The sequence below is a fragment of the Aythya ferina genome, assembly GCF_964211825.1.
Source record: "Aythya ferina genome assembly, chromosome: 13".
In the NCBI taxonomy this organism is placed as follows: Eukaryota; Metazoa; Chordata; class Aves; order Anseriformes; family Anatidae; genus Aythya; species Aythya ferina.
In genome coordinates, this window is record NC_140311.1 from 20,229,000 (window position 1) to 20,248,502 (window position 19,503).

At 44.7% G+C, this 19,503-nt stretch overlaps 1 protein-coding gene across 4 annotated transcripts in view; it reads right to left on the reverse strand.

The window, feature by feature from the left end:
- GRIA3 (glutamate ionotropic receptor AMPA type subunit 3) overlaps window positions 1–19,503 on the reverse strand; it is a 151,922-nt gene that overhangs the window by 1,758 nt on the left and 130,661 nt on the right. Inside the window, exons 13-17 of one of the 4 annotated variants that reach the window (XR_014697425.1) lie at window positions 16,931–17,178; window positions 16,256–16,370; window positions 3,391–3,505; window positions 1,157–1,404; window positions 1–304 (exon numbers count right to left, since the gene is read on the reverse strand). The exon at window positions 1–304 is cut by the window's left edge and continues 1,758 nt beyond it. Coding sequence is in view for 2 of the 4 variants with exons in the window: in XM_084534019.1 (XP_084390145.1) it covers window positions 1,159–1,404; window positions 16,256–16,370; window positions 16,931–17,178 (609 nt within the window). In the remaining 2 variants the exon portion in view is untranslated. The remainder of the gene's footprint in view (window positions 305–1,156; window positions 1,405–3,390; window positions 3,506–16,255; window positions 16,371–16,930; window positions 17,179–19,503) is intronic. The other 3 variants (XM_084534019.1, XM_084534018.1, XR_014697426.1) reach the window with 3 other exon arrangements.

A 19,503-nucleotide genomic window follows, 5' to 3' on the forward strand; every position in this document is an offset into this window, starting at 1 on the left:
TCTTCCTCTTCTCTCTTCTCTCCTTTTTTTTTCTGTTTTTTTTTTTTTTTTTTTTTTTTTTTTCTTTCAAGCAAAGCAAGAATATTTCAGTGATGGTTTGCATTGTTGTGAGTCTCAGAGTCTTCCATAAGGCACTGAAGGAAAAAAATCAGTTTTTCCTGTTAAAAGTTCATTGCACCATCATCAACGTGTGTCATGCCTGACACCTTGGCTAGAGTACGACTGACTGGCTCAGGTGGTCCAAATCCGTGAAGTAGCCACATTCTCTGCTGCTTCTCCTTCTGTGTGCTGTCAGAGCGAGGATCTGTAATAAAAACAATGAGATTTCATTTTTCTCCTCTGAAAGGGAGCCTTTCATTAGAAGGTAACGAACCAACTTGCACAGGAAAGGAGGCAGCATGAGCGGCACTGAGCTTTAATAATGTCCAGTGAGGCTGGGAACAACTTGTTCTGCTCCTTCGCTTGTGGCCCAGATGAGACGTTGTGCTGCTGGGGTGTTCCCAGGGACCTTTCTCCCCTGGGTCCCCACGGCCTGCTTGGCAGCAGCCTCCAAGCCCCATGCAGCCTGTAGGCAGCTGGTATATATAATATGTATTGAAAATGAGCCTCCAAACCAGCTCCCTGGTAGCCAGGCAGGAGCAGGATGCAGCCTGTGTGCTTTGTGGCGCTGGTGAGGGTGTCACAGCCACCTCTAACAATTCAGTTCTGCTTTGCATGCTTTACGTATCACGATTTCTAAAAGCGCTTACCTGATCTGAGTATGGCTTTTAAAAATAAAGGGGAAGAGGTCTCAAGAAAAAGAGGTGTGAATTTTGGATTGTTTTTAAATTAACAAAGTTGATTTTTTTTTTTTAAATTAACAAAATATTTGGATTCAGTGAGCTGCTGGAATAGCAGACTACTGGGGAGAGGAGTCCTCACTGCAGCATGACCCCACCATCGCCGTTGGTAATGCAGGCTGGTGACGAGCCTGCTTCTGTGCAGGGGAGAACTTTAAATCGTCAATAGCCCACACCATGGAAAAGAGACTGCCACTGGTCTGCGTTTTTAAAGACCATTTACAGCAGCCCTCTAGTGCATACAACAAAAGAACACACAGAAGTTAAAGCATAAAGAAAAAAAAAAAGATTTTTAGTTGACTGAACTGTACTCGTACCCCTAGATTTTCACGCTTTCTGTGCCATACACGTTGTAGCCTTCTCTGTACGTAGCGTAATTCTGGGTATTGGTGGCAGGAGCAGGTTTAAAGTTTTGGGTGTTCTTGGTGAGTTTCATTCTCTTGGACTCTGCCCGAGACTTGTAACAAAACTCGATTAAAGCCACCATCATGGCAAGCCCAAGGCCTCCAACAAGAATATAGAAAACCCCGGCCACATTGCTCAGGCTCAGAGCACTGGTCTTGTCCTAAGAGAAACGAACCACACCATTAGTTTTGCTGTGAGAAAAAGGCAGACAGAAGACAGGTTACTTTTCACTCAGTCCTAGCCACAATGACCACACATACATACTTTCTGATCCGGAGTTCAGATTCCCCAAACCCCCACATGACCCGACAGCCTTACCCACGGCGGTCACATTGTGTGACCCGCTCGTCGGTGCTACTGGTCCCGTGGAGCAGGGCCGGCAGCAGGGGCTGCTCCATCCAGCAACTGTTTGCTGTGCGAAATCTTGGCCGTGTGGAAGTCGGTAAGATTTTTGCCATTGGCTTCCCCAGGCCTTTTCTGTCCCACAGAAAAGTTGCCTACAGCTGGGCACCACTAGTGGCCATGGCACCTTCAGGACACTCTAACAGGCAGACTGGGCTACATAAAGTAGCAGGTTCTCACTTTATAAAACTAAAACCAGAAAAAAAAAACAAAAAACCAAAAAAAAACAACCCACCGGACACCTGGCTTTGGTGAATGTAGATAAAATTAATGAGATGCTGCTATACTTTTCTACCTTTTTTCCCACAGGTTTTAAAAAAATAAAAATCAGCCTTAGGAAGATGGTCAGATAGGTTAAGGTCCAGCAGGAGAGCCCTAAGCTAACCCAGCACCTGCAGCGACCAGCTGAACAAAACGTGCTGCTCGGGGTTTGCATCCTTGAAGGATGTGACAGATGGGGGAGAAAGATTTTGGTTTTAAAAACGGGATTTTGTAATGAGCTTAAATAGAAGTTCAATCCTTTTGCTGCCACAGAATAGGGTGTTAGTGGTTCTTGTCTGAGCTGAGGCAAGGTGAGCCTCCTTGCTGCTGCCAGCCCCACTCTGCCTGGGCTTACTGCAGATGCCTACAGATGATCTGAGTGTATGACTATCTCCAGGAGCATTCAAACTTCATGCACTCAGAATAAGAGAGGGTCTACCTTGTTAAGTGTCTGTGCATTTCACAGGCAGTTTAGATGCATGCAGTTTTAGCAAGCAGCCTGCTATGAGCTCTGAAAATACTGCTCATGTGTACCCCCTTACAATTATCTGGTTTGCTGCTGCAGCAGCTATGCTCAGACTTCCTGGGATCCTAGCTTTATCTCATGCAACAGGTGCGAGGCTGTGCCCCAGGCAGCTTCCAGCCCAGCTGACAGCAATGTGTTTCATTGCTGGCTGGGCTGGAACTTGAAATGGTGCCTGATACAAGGAGGAGGCTCCAAATCAGAAGCATTTTCTGTGGGAATTGTTACAGCGAGTGCTTTCAAAGGCACCAGGGAGCTAGGCACTCGGTTGCAACTGATTTCAGCAGGAGAAATCCTATAGGTGCCTTTGAAAACATCCTTTACTCCAACAACAAGCACAGCACATCAGTGTTTTTATGCTCAATGCCTCTTTCAGTATAGAAAAAAACAAAACAAAACAAAACTCTGTTTTCTTTTAACTTAGCAGCATAAATAAATGTTTGCTGCAAATCCAGTGTGGTTGATGCAACCACTGCCGCCCATGCTGGAGTAAAAGGTCTGCCCTGTTACTTTCCACCCCTAACAAGCATGTGACTGTTTTCCTAACTGGCTTGTATAGGATCTAATTTACAATTTTGCAACAAAATGTGGGGGCACTCAATCAAACAAAAAATAATAAAAAAAAAAAAAAAAAAAGATGCTGGTCTGAATAATACACACTGGCTGTGGTGGAACTTGGAAATTCAAATGAAGATAGCAGCTTTGAGGGCTTTGGGGGATTCTCCTTCCATGTGTGTCCAGCAAAATACTAAATAGAAAAACATACTTACAACTTAAGTTTGTTACTGCATGAAAGAAAAATGCTGTCATATTCAGAAACAATATATATATATATATTCTATTCTTTTCTTTCAGCCTTCAAAATGTAAATAGCAACTTTTGAAAGTCATTCTTTGTATACACAAACAGTGTGTCAAAATGTGATTTCTAATCAGTACGAAAAGACCTTCAGCGACTGACCTTACTTCCGGAGTCCTTGGCTCCACATTCACCCTTATCGTACCACCATTTGTTTTTCAGCTTGTCTAAGATGCCTTGTTCACTGAGTTTCAATACTGCAAGGTTTACAGGAGTTCTTCACGTGGGAAATAACATAAATAACATTATATTATGTTATTTTATGTTATTCAAGCTTTAAACTACTTTAAAACTATACAAAGCGATAAAGCAGGGTTCCTGGCCACAAAGTATTTACACTGCAGGCAACTGGATCATCCCCTTAAGTTAATGCTAGAGCAACACTATATTACCAGGTCCTGCCCATATCGCTTTGAGTAATCGGCACTCACTGTTAAATGAAGGTAGGAGAAACAAAACAAGGCCAAATCCCCACTTTTGCAGAGTACCAGGCATTGGCAGTAGCTTTGTGTCCGGTAGCGGCTCTGGTCCAGCACGACTCCCCCGTGGCACTAACAGAGAGTGAAGCCCCAGCAGACAGCAGTGTGTGGGCTTGAGCCGCCAGGCCCCAAGAATCCCAAACACAGCTGGCACACTGGGGAGCTGCAGCAGAAAATCAGGATGTGCAGACCTGTATGAAACACCTTTGTGAATGTCAAAGTGCTGGGTTTGCATGTCCAGGGTGGGCCATTGGTCTGTAGCCTCGCCGATGCCGTGCCACCTTTTGGGATTGGCACCAGGTTTGCGCTGACAGGGACTGGCTGGGTCCCAGCCAAGCCCTCCCAGGAGCCCCCTGACCTGGCTGGGATGAGCACAAGGTCCAGGCATCATGTGCAGCCAGGGAGAGCCCAGCCTCTTTAGGCACCTGCTATGAGCCCCAGCAGAAAGAGCAGTGTGGATGATTGCTGAGAGAACAGCTCTCTAATTTTAAATTTCACTTAAAAACTATCCAGTTTGGAGAGATTTTATGCAATACATCTCTCCGCTTTTAAAAAGCATTGTGCAGCTGAGAATACAGAAACAATAGGGAGAAGGTTATAAACACCTTTCATGCTCTCTGCATATTTTATCGTGCAAATGCTCCCTTCCCCCATTCCTATTCCAAACACTATTTTTAATTTGCATGCCTTTATAAACCCCTTACGGAGCATGGAGAATTTGCATAACATCCAATACATTATAGATTAGCTTTCACAACATTATACAGTATTGGGAAATGAGGAGGCTTAACATACTAATTAGGGCTCTTTATTATTTTTTTAAAAGCCAAGATTGCAGTTAATTGTGCACACGCAACTGCCAAAAAAAGAAAAAAAAGAAAAAAAAGGTAAACTAAAATTATCTTAACTAAAGAGAGGGGAATTTGCCTATGGTATAGCAGGTGGGCAGGCAACCTGGGCTCCAGCACCCTGGGGCTGGGGACACTGAGCACCCCCCTGATCCTACAGCCCATCCCTGCGTGCTGGACAAAGTGCAAATTTGGGTGTCACAGAGCATGAGGTGCTTCTTGCTGGACCAATGTCCTGGTACTGAAGGCAAGGGAGGTTTTTTTCCATGCTTGCTGCAGAAAGGTGACTTTTCAGAGCTTGCCCTGGCCCTGTTTGTTTGAGGGCTTTTTTATGGACCAGTGAGTTGCCTGTGACCTGTGGGATGGCTTCATCCCAGTTGCTGACCCCCTGGCCACCTCACCAGCAGCTCAGGGGATCCTTTGTTCTGTTCCTGGGTCTCTCTCTCAAAAGACTTACATTTCTTCATCTTTTTCCTGAGATAATTTTGCACTTTCCAGCTTCTTTTTAAAATTAGATCAGGGGCTATATGGGTTGCTCAGTGAGGTCCTTAGCCTTTTCCCTGGTGGCTTTGGCTGCTTTTCCTCTGCCTTTAATTTATGATGGGATTCTTTTTCATCTTCCCCTGCACATGATTTCTAGAACAGCTCCTGATTAGTTTGGTTGCTTTTATCACAGTGAAATGTTAAGGTGTTGAGATCTTGTGCTCTTGCTGTGCTCCATACTCCCAGCAAGGTGAGATGCGGTGAATGGGATAAGGCCAGCAGCGGTCCTGTGGTACAGGACAGTGCCCTGGGGCACAGACTTGCTGTGGTTTTCTTCCTCACCATAACCGAATGACTTTTTGTTCTGTTGTTTGTTATTTTAATCTAGATTTGTCTGATCCTGGTGTAACCACATGAGGTTGGGTGTGTTGGGCATCTTTACAAAACGCCACTGAGATTTTGGTGGCTGATGTTTACATAGGACTGGAAGACTTGAGTCAAGGGAAATGGTACCAATACCCTAATACTGAGTAATATTGCCCCCAATGGCAAATTAAGCCATTTGCTATGGCTGATTTATTTAAGGGAGGCATGCCATTAAGAAGATTGGTGCCTTGCAGTTCTCACAGCCTTCACTTTATTAGTGTGCTACAAACATTGTTTGACACCTGGAACAGAGAGGTTGTTCACTGGTGTTTCAGCAGCTTGGTTTCTCTCTTCTTGGTTAGAAGACTCCACTTGGGTGCTGGCAGTGTGGGCATCCATCCCTTACGGACAGCGAACAAGAGGTGCCAGTTGCTGCTGCTTGCTCAGTGGATGGGACAATGCTGACGGTGCGATTTTTGAGAGGCGCTGAGCTTTCACTCATTGAAATCCCACACCAGAACCAGGTCCCCCAGGCTTTTGGTTCAGTTTAAAAATCCTGACCTCTTCTTCCTCTCAATGTAGGAATTGCTATGGCACTTCCTTGTCACGAAGGTGATCTTCCACAAGATACAGCATTGCTTCCAGGCTGAGGATGTTCCCCCTGCTTACATGTGAGATAATCCCTAAGAAGAAAGAGCTGCTATGTGCAATATGCAGAGCTTCTATTGCTTTTCTCTTTCATTATCTGATTATTTTCCATCCTTGCCATCAATACAGAAAAGAGGGAACACTTTGATGCAGAACCCATCTGGCTCTCTCATTCCTTCTCTTCATGACACTGTCACCCTGTCTGAGGGATTTCTCGCCTGGCCTCCTTTTGCTGCAGCAGCTCAACAACATTTCATGTTAGTTGCTGTAATTTTTATTCTGCTAAGAAAGGCTGTGGCATGATGATTTTTCTTTCTGGCCTGAATGAGTTTGAAGTAGAAGAAGAGTAAATTAATCACCAAAGAAACAGTTCTTTATCAGTCCCAGATGTTAGCAGGTATAACTCATGTGCCTCACGAATTATAAATCATAACAGGTTTTAAATCTGATTAATGACCTTTTGGGCTCATTTTCATGATTCCACCTGCACCTCTATAAAGCAGATACACAAAACCAGAGTTCATATGCAAAACCATTGCTCCAGCTTCTACAGGCTTCAGGAGGCCACAGCAGGCCCTTGTACACCTGCAAAAGCTGTCACATTTGTGCTGTTGGTGACCAATTCCCACTACTTACTAATATTTTGATGTGCCAGTGCTGCGAGCAGCCCGTGTCACTGAATAACCTGTGCAGGAGAGGCCAAGCAGGTTCTTGGCAGAAGTGCTGTTAATTGGCGAGAAGAGCATCTCTGGTGCCAGCCTTGCTAGGAAAGTACATTTTCCAGGAAGAAACTGGGATATACTGATGTCTGCAGCACTGTGCCCTCGTGCTTGGCTTGGCCCTCAGACACTGAAGTGTGAAGGAAGAGCTGCTGAGCATTCAGCAGCTTCAGGAGCAAAAGTCACTTTGGGACAGGAAAATCTCACCCACTAACCCCTAGGCTTTTGTCAGCTGCATGTAACCGGTGTCTGAGTAGCATAAACTCTCTGTAACACTGTAGTTATGTTTATTACTTGCAATCAATAAAGATTTAAGTGGTGATTGGAACAGCTTTGGATAATTCATATCCCATTCTATGCTCTAATGGATGTAATATAAATGTTATACCCCAAAATGATCATTGCCAAGGATAGCAAATGAACACTGCAGACAGCACTCTGCTCCCCCCAAACCTGATGAAATGTTGCTCAGAATTAATTTAGGATTTTCAGACCCAATCATTCAGAAAAAGGAAGCTGTAAAGAAGAGGCACAACAACTAATGGCACTCAATAAGGGATTCCTCAGTCCCATCAGCAGCCAGTTTCTGATGTTTCTCAGAAATTTGTGTTCAGGGCTGCATCCCCTGTGCCCACCTGGGCAGGACATCTGCTGTCTGACATGAGGACAGAGCGTTAGCTCAGTGCTGAGGATGAGAAATTTGGGAGCAGTGGCGATGGGATCCTCCTCACAAGGCAGATGGACGCTGGCTCCAAATGTACAGTACACGTGGCCACCAGAAGAAGCCTGTCCCCTAGCTCAAGGGCCAAAGACACGACTTCCTGATGTTCTCAGAACCACATCTCCTACAACGTGAAGTCCTGAAGAGTCGATAGAAAGCCTTTTTATTTTTTATTTTTTCCTTCCAGCAGTATATTAGATGCCAAATACCTCTGGGTGGAGAAGTCCTCTGGAAGCACACATGCACATCAGGGACGTGGCATTTGTAGAAAAACTGTTTGTGTACCCTGGCATTGGCTGTTTGGGGTGCGTTAGGGTAGGCAACATCACAGAGCCAAGGGCACCTCTGGGCTCCGGCTGTGTCACACCACGCTGGTTATAAATCTGGTTTAATATCTGGCTAGGCCAGATTTATGGCTGATCTGTGGGCTCAGAGCAACAAGAAGCCACAGGAGGCTTCTGGCAAATCTGTCCCTCTGAAGACTGAGAGATTAACGAAGAACGACATCCTCGCTTGGCACTAATGTGCAAGCCTTGCATGAAGGCAGACCGTGAGCCGCAGACTTGTAAAGGGCCTTCACCTCCTGTGCAAATCTCAGCGACATGAAGTAGGCAAAAGCCCAACATTTTATCAGGTCTCCATGAGTACATTATAAAGTTGTTTTTTTTCTTTTTTTTTTCTTTTTTTTTTTTTTCCCCCACTGGTTTTATTTTTAATCCCTGTTATTCTTACCTAATCTCTTTAATTTAGGAATTTGATATAGTTAGAGCACTACTTCCTGCAGCATGATTTTTTTCTCTTGTTTCTTATGACCACAGCTGTCCTTGCTGGCTGAGGCATCACCAGAGTTGCTGATGTCAACACAACCCAGCCAACTGAGCTGTAACATCAAAGAGTTTAGACACTGAACATTTGGGTTTCTAAAATCCATCTCATAATGACAGAGGAAAGGGAAGCAGAATAAGGTGCAAGCAAACAAGCAAAGTGCTTAAGTCAGAAAGCTTCTTAAAACCCTTTGGGGCAGAACCACTGAAAACACTGAATTAATTGTTCTTGTTGGTGTCACTGGCAAATCTTCACTCACATCAGGGGACACGGGGTGAAGCTAGTTGCAGACATGTGATAAGTTCTGCCTCTCACATGACCCAAGCAACAAATATCTGACGGGGACAGGGCAAGACCCAGACAGCTGCCCTGAGATCTTGTTTGGGAACCTAATGACCCCAGGACCGTCCCAAGGGGAGCAGCCAGTGCCCCTGCCCCATACACCACGCCTGGCAGCTTCTGCACATCACAGAGAAGGGCACTGGTGAGAGCAGATATCAAGCCCCAGCTCTCTGCTTGACTTGACAGAGCACCAAACCGATCTAACTAACAACCACCTTGGCATCATTAAAATATAAAGATAGAAACAATCCAGGAAGAGATACCAAATCCAGCACTATTCTCCAGAGGGCATTGCTTGAGGTTAAAGACCTGTCTAAATCAAATACGGGACTTTATCCCCCCAAGCTCTATACATCCCAACCTGATCTGTAACTATTGAATGGACTTTTTGTCAGATCTTATTTCTGAAATAATTTCTGACTAGATAGAAAGCTGGAGGGTGAATGTATTGCCCAAGAGTTCTGCTCTTTCCTAGATCAGATCTCTCTCAAGATATGGCCTGTCATAATTCACCAATTTAGTGAATTCTCTTTGCCACAGCTTTGTGTCTTGCTTTGCACCCGTTTGTCAGGGACAGGGAAGATTTAGGATGGACATGGACTCATCATTAAAACTCACTGTATGTGTTTAAAGACTATAGTTGCATGGTACTTGAAGCAGGCGTAAACGGAGCCCTGAAATACAGTCACTCGCTATTCCTCTTTATTACCTTTTGCTCACAAAGAGTGGTCTTCTGTATTTCATACTGAGCATTTCATATTCACAGAAACAGCAACAGGCTTTTTTTTTTTTTTTTAAAGAAATGAACACTTGGTTGCACTCTGCCACCATTTCCGACCTTTGTCACTTCTTTCTGCCCTGTGTTAACCAGCAGTCACAGGTGTGCAAACATGTAACATCCTAGGGATTGGAATGCTCTGCGGGTGGGCAGAGGAAGGGTAGAAGTGAAAGCCATCTTGTTTGAAAAGACGGAGAGCCTTCAAAATCAGGAGACTAAAACTAGGCACCTTGAGCCCCATACATCCCCAAGCCACTAAAGAAATACACCACATGCTGATGGCTGGTGTTGCACTCAGAAGCATCAATCACGGCATTAAATCCTCCAACAGAAGTTTTTTTTCTCACTTTTTCTCTCAACGGCACAACCAGATGCTGTTCCCCTTGCTGCAGGCGCTGGCTACAGGCTCAGCCATGGCTGTTGCTGACTTGGGAGGTTCAGGGAGATTGCCGCATGTTTTGCCTGTTTTGTGTATTGAATGGTGTCATGGGATGACAAGACTCTTGCATTAGGATGTAAATGAGTTTTTAACATTTTTTATGATGTCCTACTGCCAGCAGCAGAGCCAGGAGGTGAACACAGGCAGTGCCATGTTCTATCGTATTTACATGGTGCAGCAGCCTGTGAGGACTCCTCCTACTGAACAGGCACCCATGGGCCTGGGACAGTTTGTTTCTTGCTTTTTTAGAGGATGGTCAGAGCACCCACTGCATCCTTGTGGAATCCTGTAGGGATTTCCTTGCAGGAACTAGGTGTGCATTTTAAAAACAGGTTTTAGCTGGTGCTGTATTTGCTGCGACATGGAAGACGAGCACAGACGCATGGTGCCATCACACCACCTACACATATGCTGAACAGACCTGTGCAGAGCCAGACGTGTCACCACCTGCGACCGCAGGTTCCTCCATGCTTTGCGGATAGTTTGCAGTCTGTGTACGGCAGCCACTGTCTCTAGGAAAGTATATTTATACATTTCATAAATGTAGTTCAAGCAAATTAAAGTCTGTACTAACAGGATCATAATTTAATAGAAGTGCCAAGTGCTAATGCAATAATACATGCATATTGGATTAGGAAATGCAAGCTGTAACAAGTCATTGTAGTTCATTTGTAGCAGTGCCTGAGACTTGAGATAGGGCTGCGGCGAGGGTGGGTTGAGCAGCAGCCCAGGAGGGCTCAGCAGCAGGATGGCGGATGCTTAACGTCACACTCTGGCCCACAGTGCCTCCAACAGCATTGTGGGCCCTTCCTGGGTTTACGGATCCTTCCTAGCCTGGGTGATAAAAGCAAGAGACTCAACTTACCTTGAGTGCAGGCTATCCCCTCACCTTCTCTTTCTCTTGCTAGACATATCCACTTTTCCCCCCGTCTTCTATGATCTATTTTCCTCCTGGGACGGCCTCTTCTGCAGCTCCTGCTCCCAGCTCCTCAGGCGACTGTGGGCAGGTGCTGCACAGTCGGAAGCCCACAAGGCCCTCACCGAACAGCCTCGTCGCTGGTACAAACCAGACATGTCCCAAGCACGATTACAGCGCTCGTGAGCGCACAAGTGCCTGTCCATCTGAGCTCAGTGCTGTAAGGTTAGAATTACTTTGAAGAAGAAAAAGAAAGGCATTTATTTTTCCCTTTGTATTTTATATGACAGTCATTAACAATGGAGAGGAAACAGGCGAGCCTGGAAACCCATACAGATGCTCAGGGCAGGGGCCCTGCTCCCCACCTGCAGCTGCTGGTTTTCCCTTGTCCTTTCTGCAGTCCCAGGGAACCAAGCCTCAGCTCCTCTGATCCTGATGCTTACAGTGCAGGATAAATGACTCACGCAAGCAATTTATGGAAAATAACTCTTAAGTACCACAGGCATTATCAAAATGAAGGCATGAATCACAAGCCTTTCACTAAGGTTTCCTACGGCCATGAAGGCAGGACGTGCAGTTGCTCTGCTGCAGTCAGCACCGCACAAGCACACTTCCATGTCAAGGGAGCAAAGCAAGTCCCCATGGCAGCTACACCAAAGTTACACAAGCAAAACGAAGCAGTTCCTAATCCTTAGATGCCAGCCTTGACTCCACTAGCTCCTTCCTAGCCTGGGAAACCTGCTTGTCCTTAGTCCTTGTCCTGAGTCTCCTAATTGCATCCTCCCAAAACCATCCTCAAAGGACAGACATTTCTGCAAACCAAGGCAGGCTGTCTGCCCTTCTTGGCAGTGCTCTAAATGAGATGCTCCACTGAGCTCTTAAAGTGTTAAGACTTCATTATTGTTATAAAACATACACAGTTTTATTTGCTAATTTGCTATGAAATAATAGCTGTCAATTGAACACATATTTCAATGCCTTCCTTTGAAAGCATTATTTTGCTTTTTAAACTATTATTTTGCTTTGTCACTCATTTGCACAATACAATAATTTCCTATTACTTTCCTAGGTCTGAGCATGAATTAGCTCTGCGCTACTACCATTGTCTCTGACCGGCCATTTTATTTTTTCCAGATCATAACCCAGGCCTATAGAACGAGTAACAAGTAAATTCATGCCGATGAACATAATTTCAAACAAATTGGTCAAATAAACTCTGCTGTATCTTTTTAAGCCCACCATTTCCCCAGATGTTCTCTATAAAGCACTACATGTTTGGCAGTGGTGCTCTTTAGATGTTAGGTATCATCTAAATTGATGCCTAACAGATTTCTTCTAAAAATATGCCACTTAAAAAATTATGCCACAAATGCTAACTGCTGTACCGCAAATGTATCAAAGCAAAATACCATTGAGAAATGGGGGAAATGAATCCCATCTGCTAATGGCCCTGCTCTCATCTCGGAAGGACTCAGAAATGCGATGCTTTATGATGTGTGGCTCAGAGGACAGAATTCAACTAGCTCTCTGGAAAAGTTATCCTCTGATTAAAAAGAAGCAGCCAAAAAATGTAGTGGTATTGCATCATGTATCATTTCACTGATGCCTTCCAAAAGAGGTATCAACCTAAAAAAAAATACGTTAGAGAAATTAAGTCAAATAATTAGCAAGGGCCCCTGCCACGTGAAGTTGGAGAAATGCTACATTCCAACAATTTCCTCCTGTGTTGGCTGTCATTCAGTGTTCCTGTGAAGGTACGAGAATACAAGAAATGTATCAACAGCAGAAATGTAGCAATTAATCTTAGCAGAAAATTGTTCCTATGCAACTGAATAATTAGTTTCCCTAAGGTCACTCATCCTGCTGTCTACATCTCATTTTTTCTATTTCTTGTTAAATTCCTATTCAGCCATCACTCAGCTCTGGGATGACAGGATTGTATAACAAACAAAATAATTAGTTTCCAAACTGGTAATAAGCTGTAACGTATTTCCTGGAATATTTTTTTATTATTTTTTTATTTTTTTTTAATAATAACTGCTATTCTGCATTCTCTCACAATATCAAACCCAGATGACATCTATAAGAGATCGTGAATACAGTGTAATTGTGCCATGAAGCCAATGGATGAAACTAAATAACTAAATTCATGCTCATTTAAGAGAGAAAAATGGGCAAATTTTGATGCATGTACCAGGACGCCTGTGTCAGTGAAGTCACTCTACACGTATTAATGTCACATATGGATGGAGCATGGCTCCCTTTGGTTTTAAGCAAGACCCAGCACTGACAGAGGGAAGCCTGGATGTTGCGGGGCAGCCCCATGCCTGCTGTGCCTGCCTGAGCTGGCACATCGTGATGGCACTGAACTGTCATCTGAGAACTAGCTCAGTCTCTTTAGTCTTCAATTACAAGTGGCCACAGGAGTTTTGGATGCTCATAGGACTGACCTTACACAGTTCCTGTCATGGAGTAGGTTTAGAAACTTTCTGAAAGGCCATTTAATACCTTCTCTGATTCCTACCGTAAGCCTCAAAATCCTTCTGAAATTTCAAGTCACTGGGGAATCTTCCAGTGGCCATGAACACGTGGCAGCAAGAAGAGAACTCACAAATATAGCTTGTCATTATTGATGCCCTGACACAGGTGAGCTGCACACCAAAGCTCAGGGAGGACACACAGAGGGACCGGGGTCCTTCATGCTTTGTTGGTGGAAACTGGCGCAGGCCAACAGGTGGCATACTTACCCCTGGCTTCATAGCTCTGCTTAAGATGCTGGCACCACCATTCATTTCTACACGCAGTTCGTTTGCAGGAAGCAGGCAGGGCTGATTGCCAGTTCAGGGCAGCTATTCCCCAAGCCTGGGCCTCTACTGGCTAAGCTGAGAGAGGGGCTCTGTCAGCTCAGTCGGTAGAGAGAGCTGCCCTGAGCAAGCAGTGGACCCTCTGCATCACCTCCCCATGACGTGCACCCACCGAGCAGCAAGTTGGTCCCCCAGGTGCCACCTCCTTCACTCAGTTCCTCCAGGTATAGCCTTCTCCCAGGGAAAAGGGAAAAAAGAACAGCCCTGAAGCAATTCGCATGGAATTCTCTACTCATAAAGCCACGCTGGTATGAGCAATTAGCTGTGTGGATGGGATGAGATCAGTGCAGGATCTGGAGGGAGGATGGAAGGGAGAGGAGCAGGGTGGATGGAAGGGCTTTAGGATGGCATGGCCATGACACTGCGATGGCTGAGGACATCAGTGTGCCGGGAAGGCATCCATATGTCTGTCTGCCTGTCTGTCCAAGTGCTGCAGAGCTTGAGCCTGCAGGATTGAGTGCCTGCAGAACGCTGCCTCAAAGGAAAAGCCATTTTGTCATAAAAAAGCCCTTTGATTTATGCCATCGCTAGAAATAACAACTAACCTCTTCCCTGCCTGCCCATCATGTTCACTCTTCTGTCCTTGCTGGACAGTCTGTCCTGGTGTACCTCTCCCAGAATCTACTGAGCAGGGCGAGAGCTTGCTGATAGGCGGTATTACTCTTTTTGAAAGGACTTTCAGCACAAGCAGAAGCAGAAGGATGACCCTTTCCTAATTTTGACCATTTTCAAAATCCTTCTCAGTTTCCTCAGGGCTGTAAGCGTTAGTTGACTGCTTTTAATTCAATGAACTTGCAGCAATGAAGTTCATTGATGCTGCTTGGTACAAAGGGTTTGCTTTCATGGAGGTGGTATTAGACAACGCAGTGCTGGATCCCAGGAGAATATTAAACATTTAATATACCAGCAAGTATAACATTATATAAACACGTTGCATGAAGGATGAGCTGCAGAGCTAAAAAACATGTAAGAGCTCGTAGTCATCTGCAGGCTGCTGCTGAGCACTGCAACAGCAGGCACTGAACAAGCCTGAATGGGAGATTTTCTCCTTCCTTTTGCTAATATCAGAGATGAGGAGCTGAGTTAACTTCAAAGGAACCAACTGCAAGCAACTCTTACTAATAGAACACAGCAGTGATTTGCAGTAATTGTCTGAAACTGCAGTTTACTGAAAATACTATTCTTATTGATCTTGGACCAAAGCTGAAGCATTTTTATAAGGGGGATCAGAAGTTACTGTTCCTTAAGGAACTGGATTTAATAGCTGTAAGAGAGTGTCACTGTGAAAACTAATCTCAGTACTTTTCAGTATAACGATGTATTTGAAATTAAATTCCTTAGTAATTCCTGTACCAAGGTGAGCAAGAAAGTCCAACCTGTCCTAGCTACAGCTTCTCTTGAAATTGCCTGTTAGCTCTACAGGGTAGGGCTGGCAGTACTAAAGTGCACTCAGCTTCTGCAACGGGCAAGATCTTAAATCAATTTCAGGAGCATGGCTCCGGCACGGCTGCTGGGTGCAGCAGGGGACCCTCTGCCACAAAAGGCAATAGCGGTGTTGTCAGTGGTGCCACCGGAGCTGGGGTTTTAAACCATGCTTGAAAACCACAGCAAATGCAAGTGCATTGTTCCTGTGTACTGTGGCAGTTGTCATATAAAAGGTAACTCTAAGCAAAACTACCCAAACCTTTCCTTAAGATGAATTTCTACTTTACTGCATCATTTTAATACACTGCATTGCTGCAAACAACATCTCTTGTTTCAGCTTCACCCACTGTAAGTGCTAACTCCTTACACATTGCTGTTATTGCCAGTATTTTACCATTAATGGGTGACCACCATCACTGCTTAACTTTTAGCATTCCATAGTTGAAATTAAATTCATTGGTAATTCCTGTACCCAAGAGGACTGATAATATCCAGCCTGCTCTAGCTAATGTCACTACTGTGATCAGTGCTGAGTGACCGCAGACTGCACATGATCTAGCAGCCACCTTGTCCTTCCCTGAGCTATGGCACACAGCCCAACTCCGGAGACCAGACTTCAGCCACAGAACCCACTGGCACCAGTCTTGCCACCAAATCCGAGGTTGGGCTCTCTGGGGACCTGTCTCCAGAAGAGTCCAGGGGAAGGGAGCCCTTTCCAACACACAAAGCCTCTCAGCAATGCTTCTAACCCACAGCTAAGTCACAGAGGAGGCCCCAAAGCCTCATCCTCAGGATTTGACACAACAGCTGGGTGCAATCGCATCTCCTTGAGCAGCCACAAGTGCTGGCTGCGCAGGTCCCACTGACACAGAGCTTCTTTCTGTTAGTTCAATGAGGTTTCCAAGCTTGACCAAAACTGCTGCCGACGATAAACAACATGGTTTCTTTGCAAGAGCTACTGGGCAAGCAAATGGCTTTTTTTTTTTTTTTTTTTTCCCCACCGCAATTATTCTGATAGTTTTGATCTGCGTTTTTTTTTCCTTGGTGAGTACAATAACAGCCTTGCCGATTACTCTCCACTAAGGTACCCGATTGTGGTGACATTGAGGCTGACCTTGGAGTCACCTCCCCCGCTGCCGCACTCTCCTTTGTCGTACCACCATTTGTTTTTCAATTTGTCCAAGAGGCCTTGCTCATTCAGTTTTAATACTGCCAGGTTAACAGCATTTCTTGAAACGATAAAACATAACTTGTAAGAAAAATGCACAAATGCTTAGGAAATCGTAACGTATAAAAAAAGGAGCACAAGAGGACAAATTGGCTAAAATTTCACAGAACGTGGAGCTATAAAAATGTTTGTACAGCAAATACAGGGTTAAATATTGGAAGGTGGCATGGAGGATAACATTTGCTCAAAACTGAAGTGTGCGGGATGGGGAAATCGTCTTTGAGAAAAAAAGTAACAAGAACACCACATCATGCAGCTAACATTTGTCACATATGACAGGTTAACTCGGCTTTTACCATTTAAATTGAAAAAGCCATCGAACTGTAAAATTAAAACAGCAACAAACAATCAGAAAGGACAACACGAAGAGAACACTAAAAAAATGGATGCATTAAATAAACGAAACCGTAATTTACCGTCTTATTTAACTCCATGGAATATTGAAGATTTTTAAACTTTAAAAGTTACCTCAAAATCCACAAGAAAGAAAATGACAACACAATACATCAGGGTAGGTGGAATACTATAACAACATGGATATTGTTATATTATTCCACCCACCTTAATGCTGAGCCTTTGGGGGTGGCTACACCATAGCCCTTGGAATCCAGGTTCCCGCCGACTTTCATAGTGTCGCAGGGCTTGCGCTGCTCGATGTACTCGTTCATCGTCGACTCCAGCAGGAAGGCAAACTTCCCCTTCGACTTGCGTACCCTCGCCACCCCATCTGCTGTGGTTTTGGTGAACACGGAGGGCTCAGCTGACTTCATGTACGACCACATTTTCTCATACACGGCAATTTTTGATCTCTGGGAGACAGGAAAGGGGGGAAATGAAGAGCAACATGGACACCGGGGATGCGTGGTGTCACCTGGGGTTGCTGAACCAGCAAAACCCCCTGGGCACTACAAAACCATGGAAGGGCTTGGGAGGGGGGACACATTTCAAGCATTTCTTTCACTAATTTCTGTCACAATGAAAAAAATGCTGTGGTTGCCTTCCTGAGGTGGGTTTGCCTTCACACATATTGCTCTGCCACCCAGCCAAGGGGACGATGCTCAGCCCTGGCCAACAGCTGCAGAAGCAGCCTCTCCTTTCCACACATCTCCTCAGCAATGTTTTTTGTGCTCACTCACAGTTAGGAAACACCGCTGCTTGCTTATTAAATGTTCCCAGCAAAGCAGAAACCTGCTTTTCACAGCAGCGGTGTAAGGTTTATGATACAGGAAGCAAGAACAGCTCTAATGGCCTCTTACAGTGGTGCTCGCATGAGGGATATAAATAGCAGTAACAAAAGCCTTTCTTATGTAATAATCAAACTTTCAAAATTCAGTTTCCCATTCTCCTAAAAGATGGTAAACACAAGTATTAGCAATGAGCTGAAGTAATTGCTGATTAACTGCTTGTGTGCCATGTACATATTTTTTTAAATTTGTCCTGTTTCTTGAGACTGAGCCATTGCTAACAGCCTCTAGCTCAGCACACAGGTTTTGTGACTGTGGAAATGCTGAGAAATGCATTACTTCCCCCTCTCCCACCTCCTCTCCAGTACGATTTAAACCACCCTTAGATGTTAAAGCCACCTCAAGGCTCCAAGGTGTCCCTATCTGGCACTACCAGTTAAACTTCCTTCCTTGGTCGATAGAAGGCAGTAACACTTACCGTATTGCTCTCCAGTCTAGAAATCCCAAGGATTTATATAAGGCTTTCAGCCCAGCCTGTGTTTATCTTGAATTTATGCCTCCTACTCCTTGCCAGTTTCCTGTCCACAGCCTTCCTCACAGAATGGGAATTAAACATGCAGTAGCTAAATCTAGCTCAAATTTAACAAACTTGTGGCAGAAGACTGTTAATGTCCATCAGCTTGATGATCAAGACACGTTTCCTCCTCATTCAGGACAATTTAATGTGTTTTGAATAATGCAATGCTTAACAGCCAGCCTGCAAACATTTCATGGGAAGTAAATCCTGCCTTCACCATTCTTCAGATTAAAATACCCAGCTAGCATCGCTATGACAGAGAGCAAGGAGCATGGAGGGCAAGATTTTATTTTAATTATCCTTCCTGATGAGCTGAAAAATGCAAACCAATTAAAATCAGCACCATTGACAATAGGAAATCGGAGAGATGGCAATGCAATGTGGCTTCATTAGGAGCTAGCTGGCTGGGCGGGGTGCTAAGAGCAAGCCAGAGGGATTTGCATGGCAAACACCCCTTGGATGAAGATTGGCTATGTGGGGAGGAGGCGTGTCCCTGCGGGGCTCTGGGAGCTGCCCGCAGGTGGTGCATGTCACTGGTGTGGTGGCTGCCACCTTCTTCGTGCCCCATGGGCATCTGTGCACAGCTGTGTGAGGTGCAGAGCTCGCCACTGCCCCCAGCATGGGGCTGACCACGGCCGGAGCTGCCTGCTCTACTCATGCAATCTGCTCACGCAGAAACGTAATAGAAACAGATTGCTTGGCCAACACACGGACTGCATAAGCAATGCTAATTCTGCTGTGTCCTAGTTTCAAGGTGCTCGTCCCTACAACCTTAATCTTCTTTTAACATAAATAATACAAACGCACCTGCCCATTTATATTTGGAAATGGGCATCTAAAGGACAAAAGGAAGGTAAAAATTTTGGCTTTACTGGTTCTCTTAAATCTCTCAGCCAGCTAAAGTAGTTTGGCTTCAAAAATAGTGCAGATACTATGTATGCTTCTGCTTGTTTTCCTCTGTATAGCATGCCTTTAATTACACAGATAAACCATAATTTCTTTTCCTTTTCATCTTCTAACTCACACCGGAATGCGTCTTTAATAAGTTCTTTCATGCTCTTTCCAGCTGGCCCGCCTTCCTTAAAGCAATTGCCAATACATCTGTGCACTGTTAATAATAACAGTTATCTGATGAGTGCCAAGCACACTCAGAGCTGCAAATGGTCTGAGCAAAGCATGGTCCCTGCTTCAAGGGCAAAGAATGAACATCATCATCCATCAATCAAAAACCCAAATTCCATGATTCAAAAATATAAAGCCACAGATTTATTTTAAACTTCAACAAATAAACTAGGTTTTAGAGTTTGCTACCTTCATTTTGCTCTTCTGAATGATCTAGTTAATAAAAATCAGGACACTTCTATATGATCACT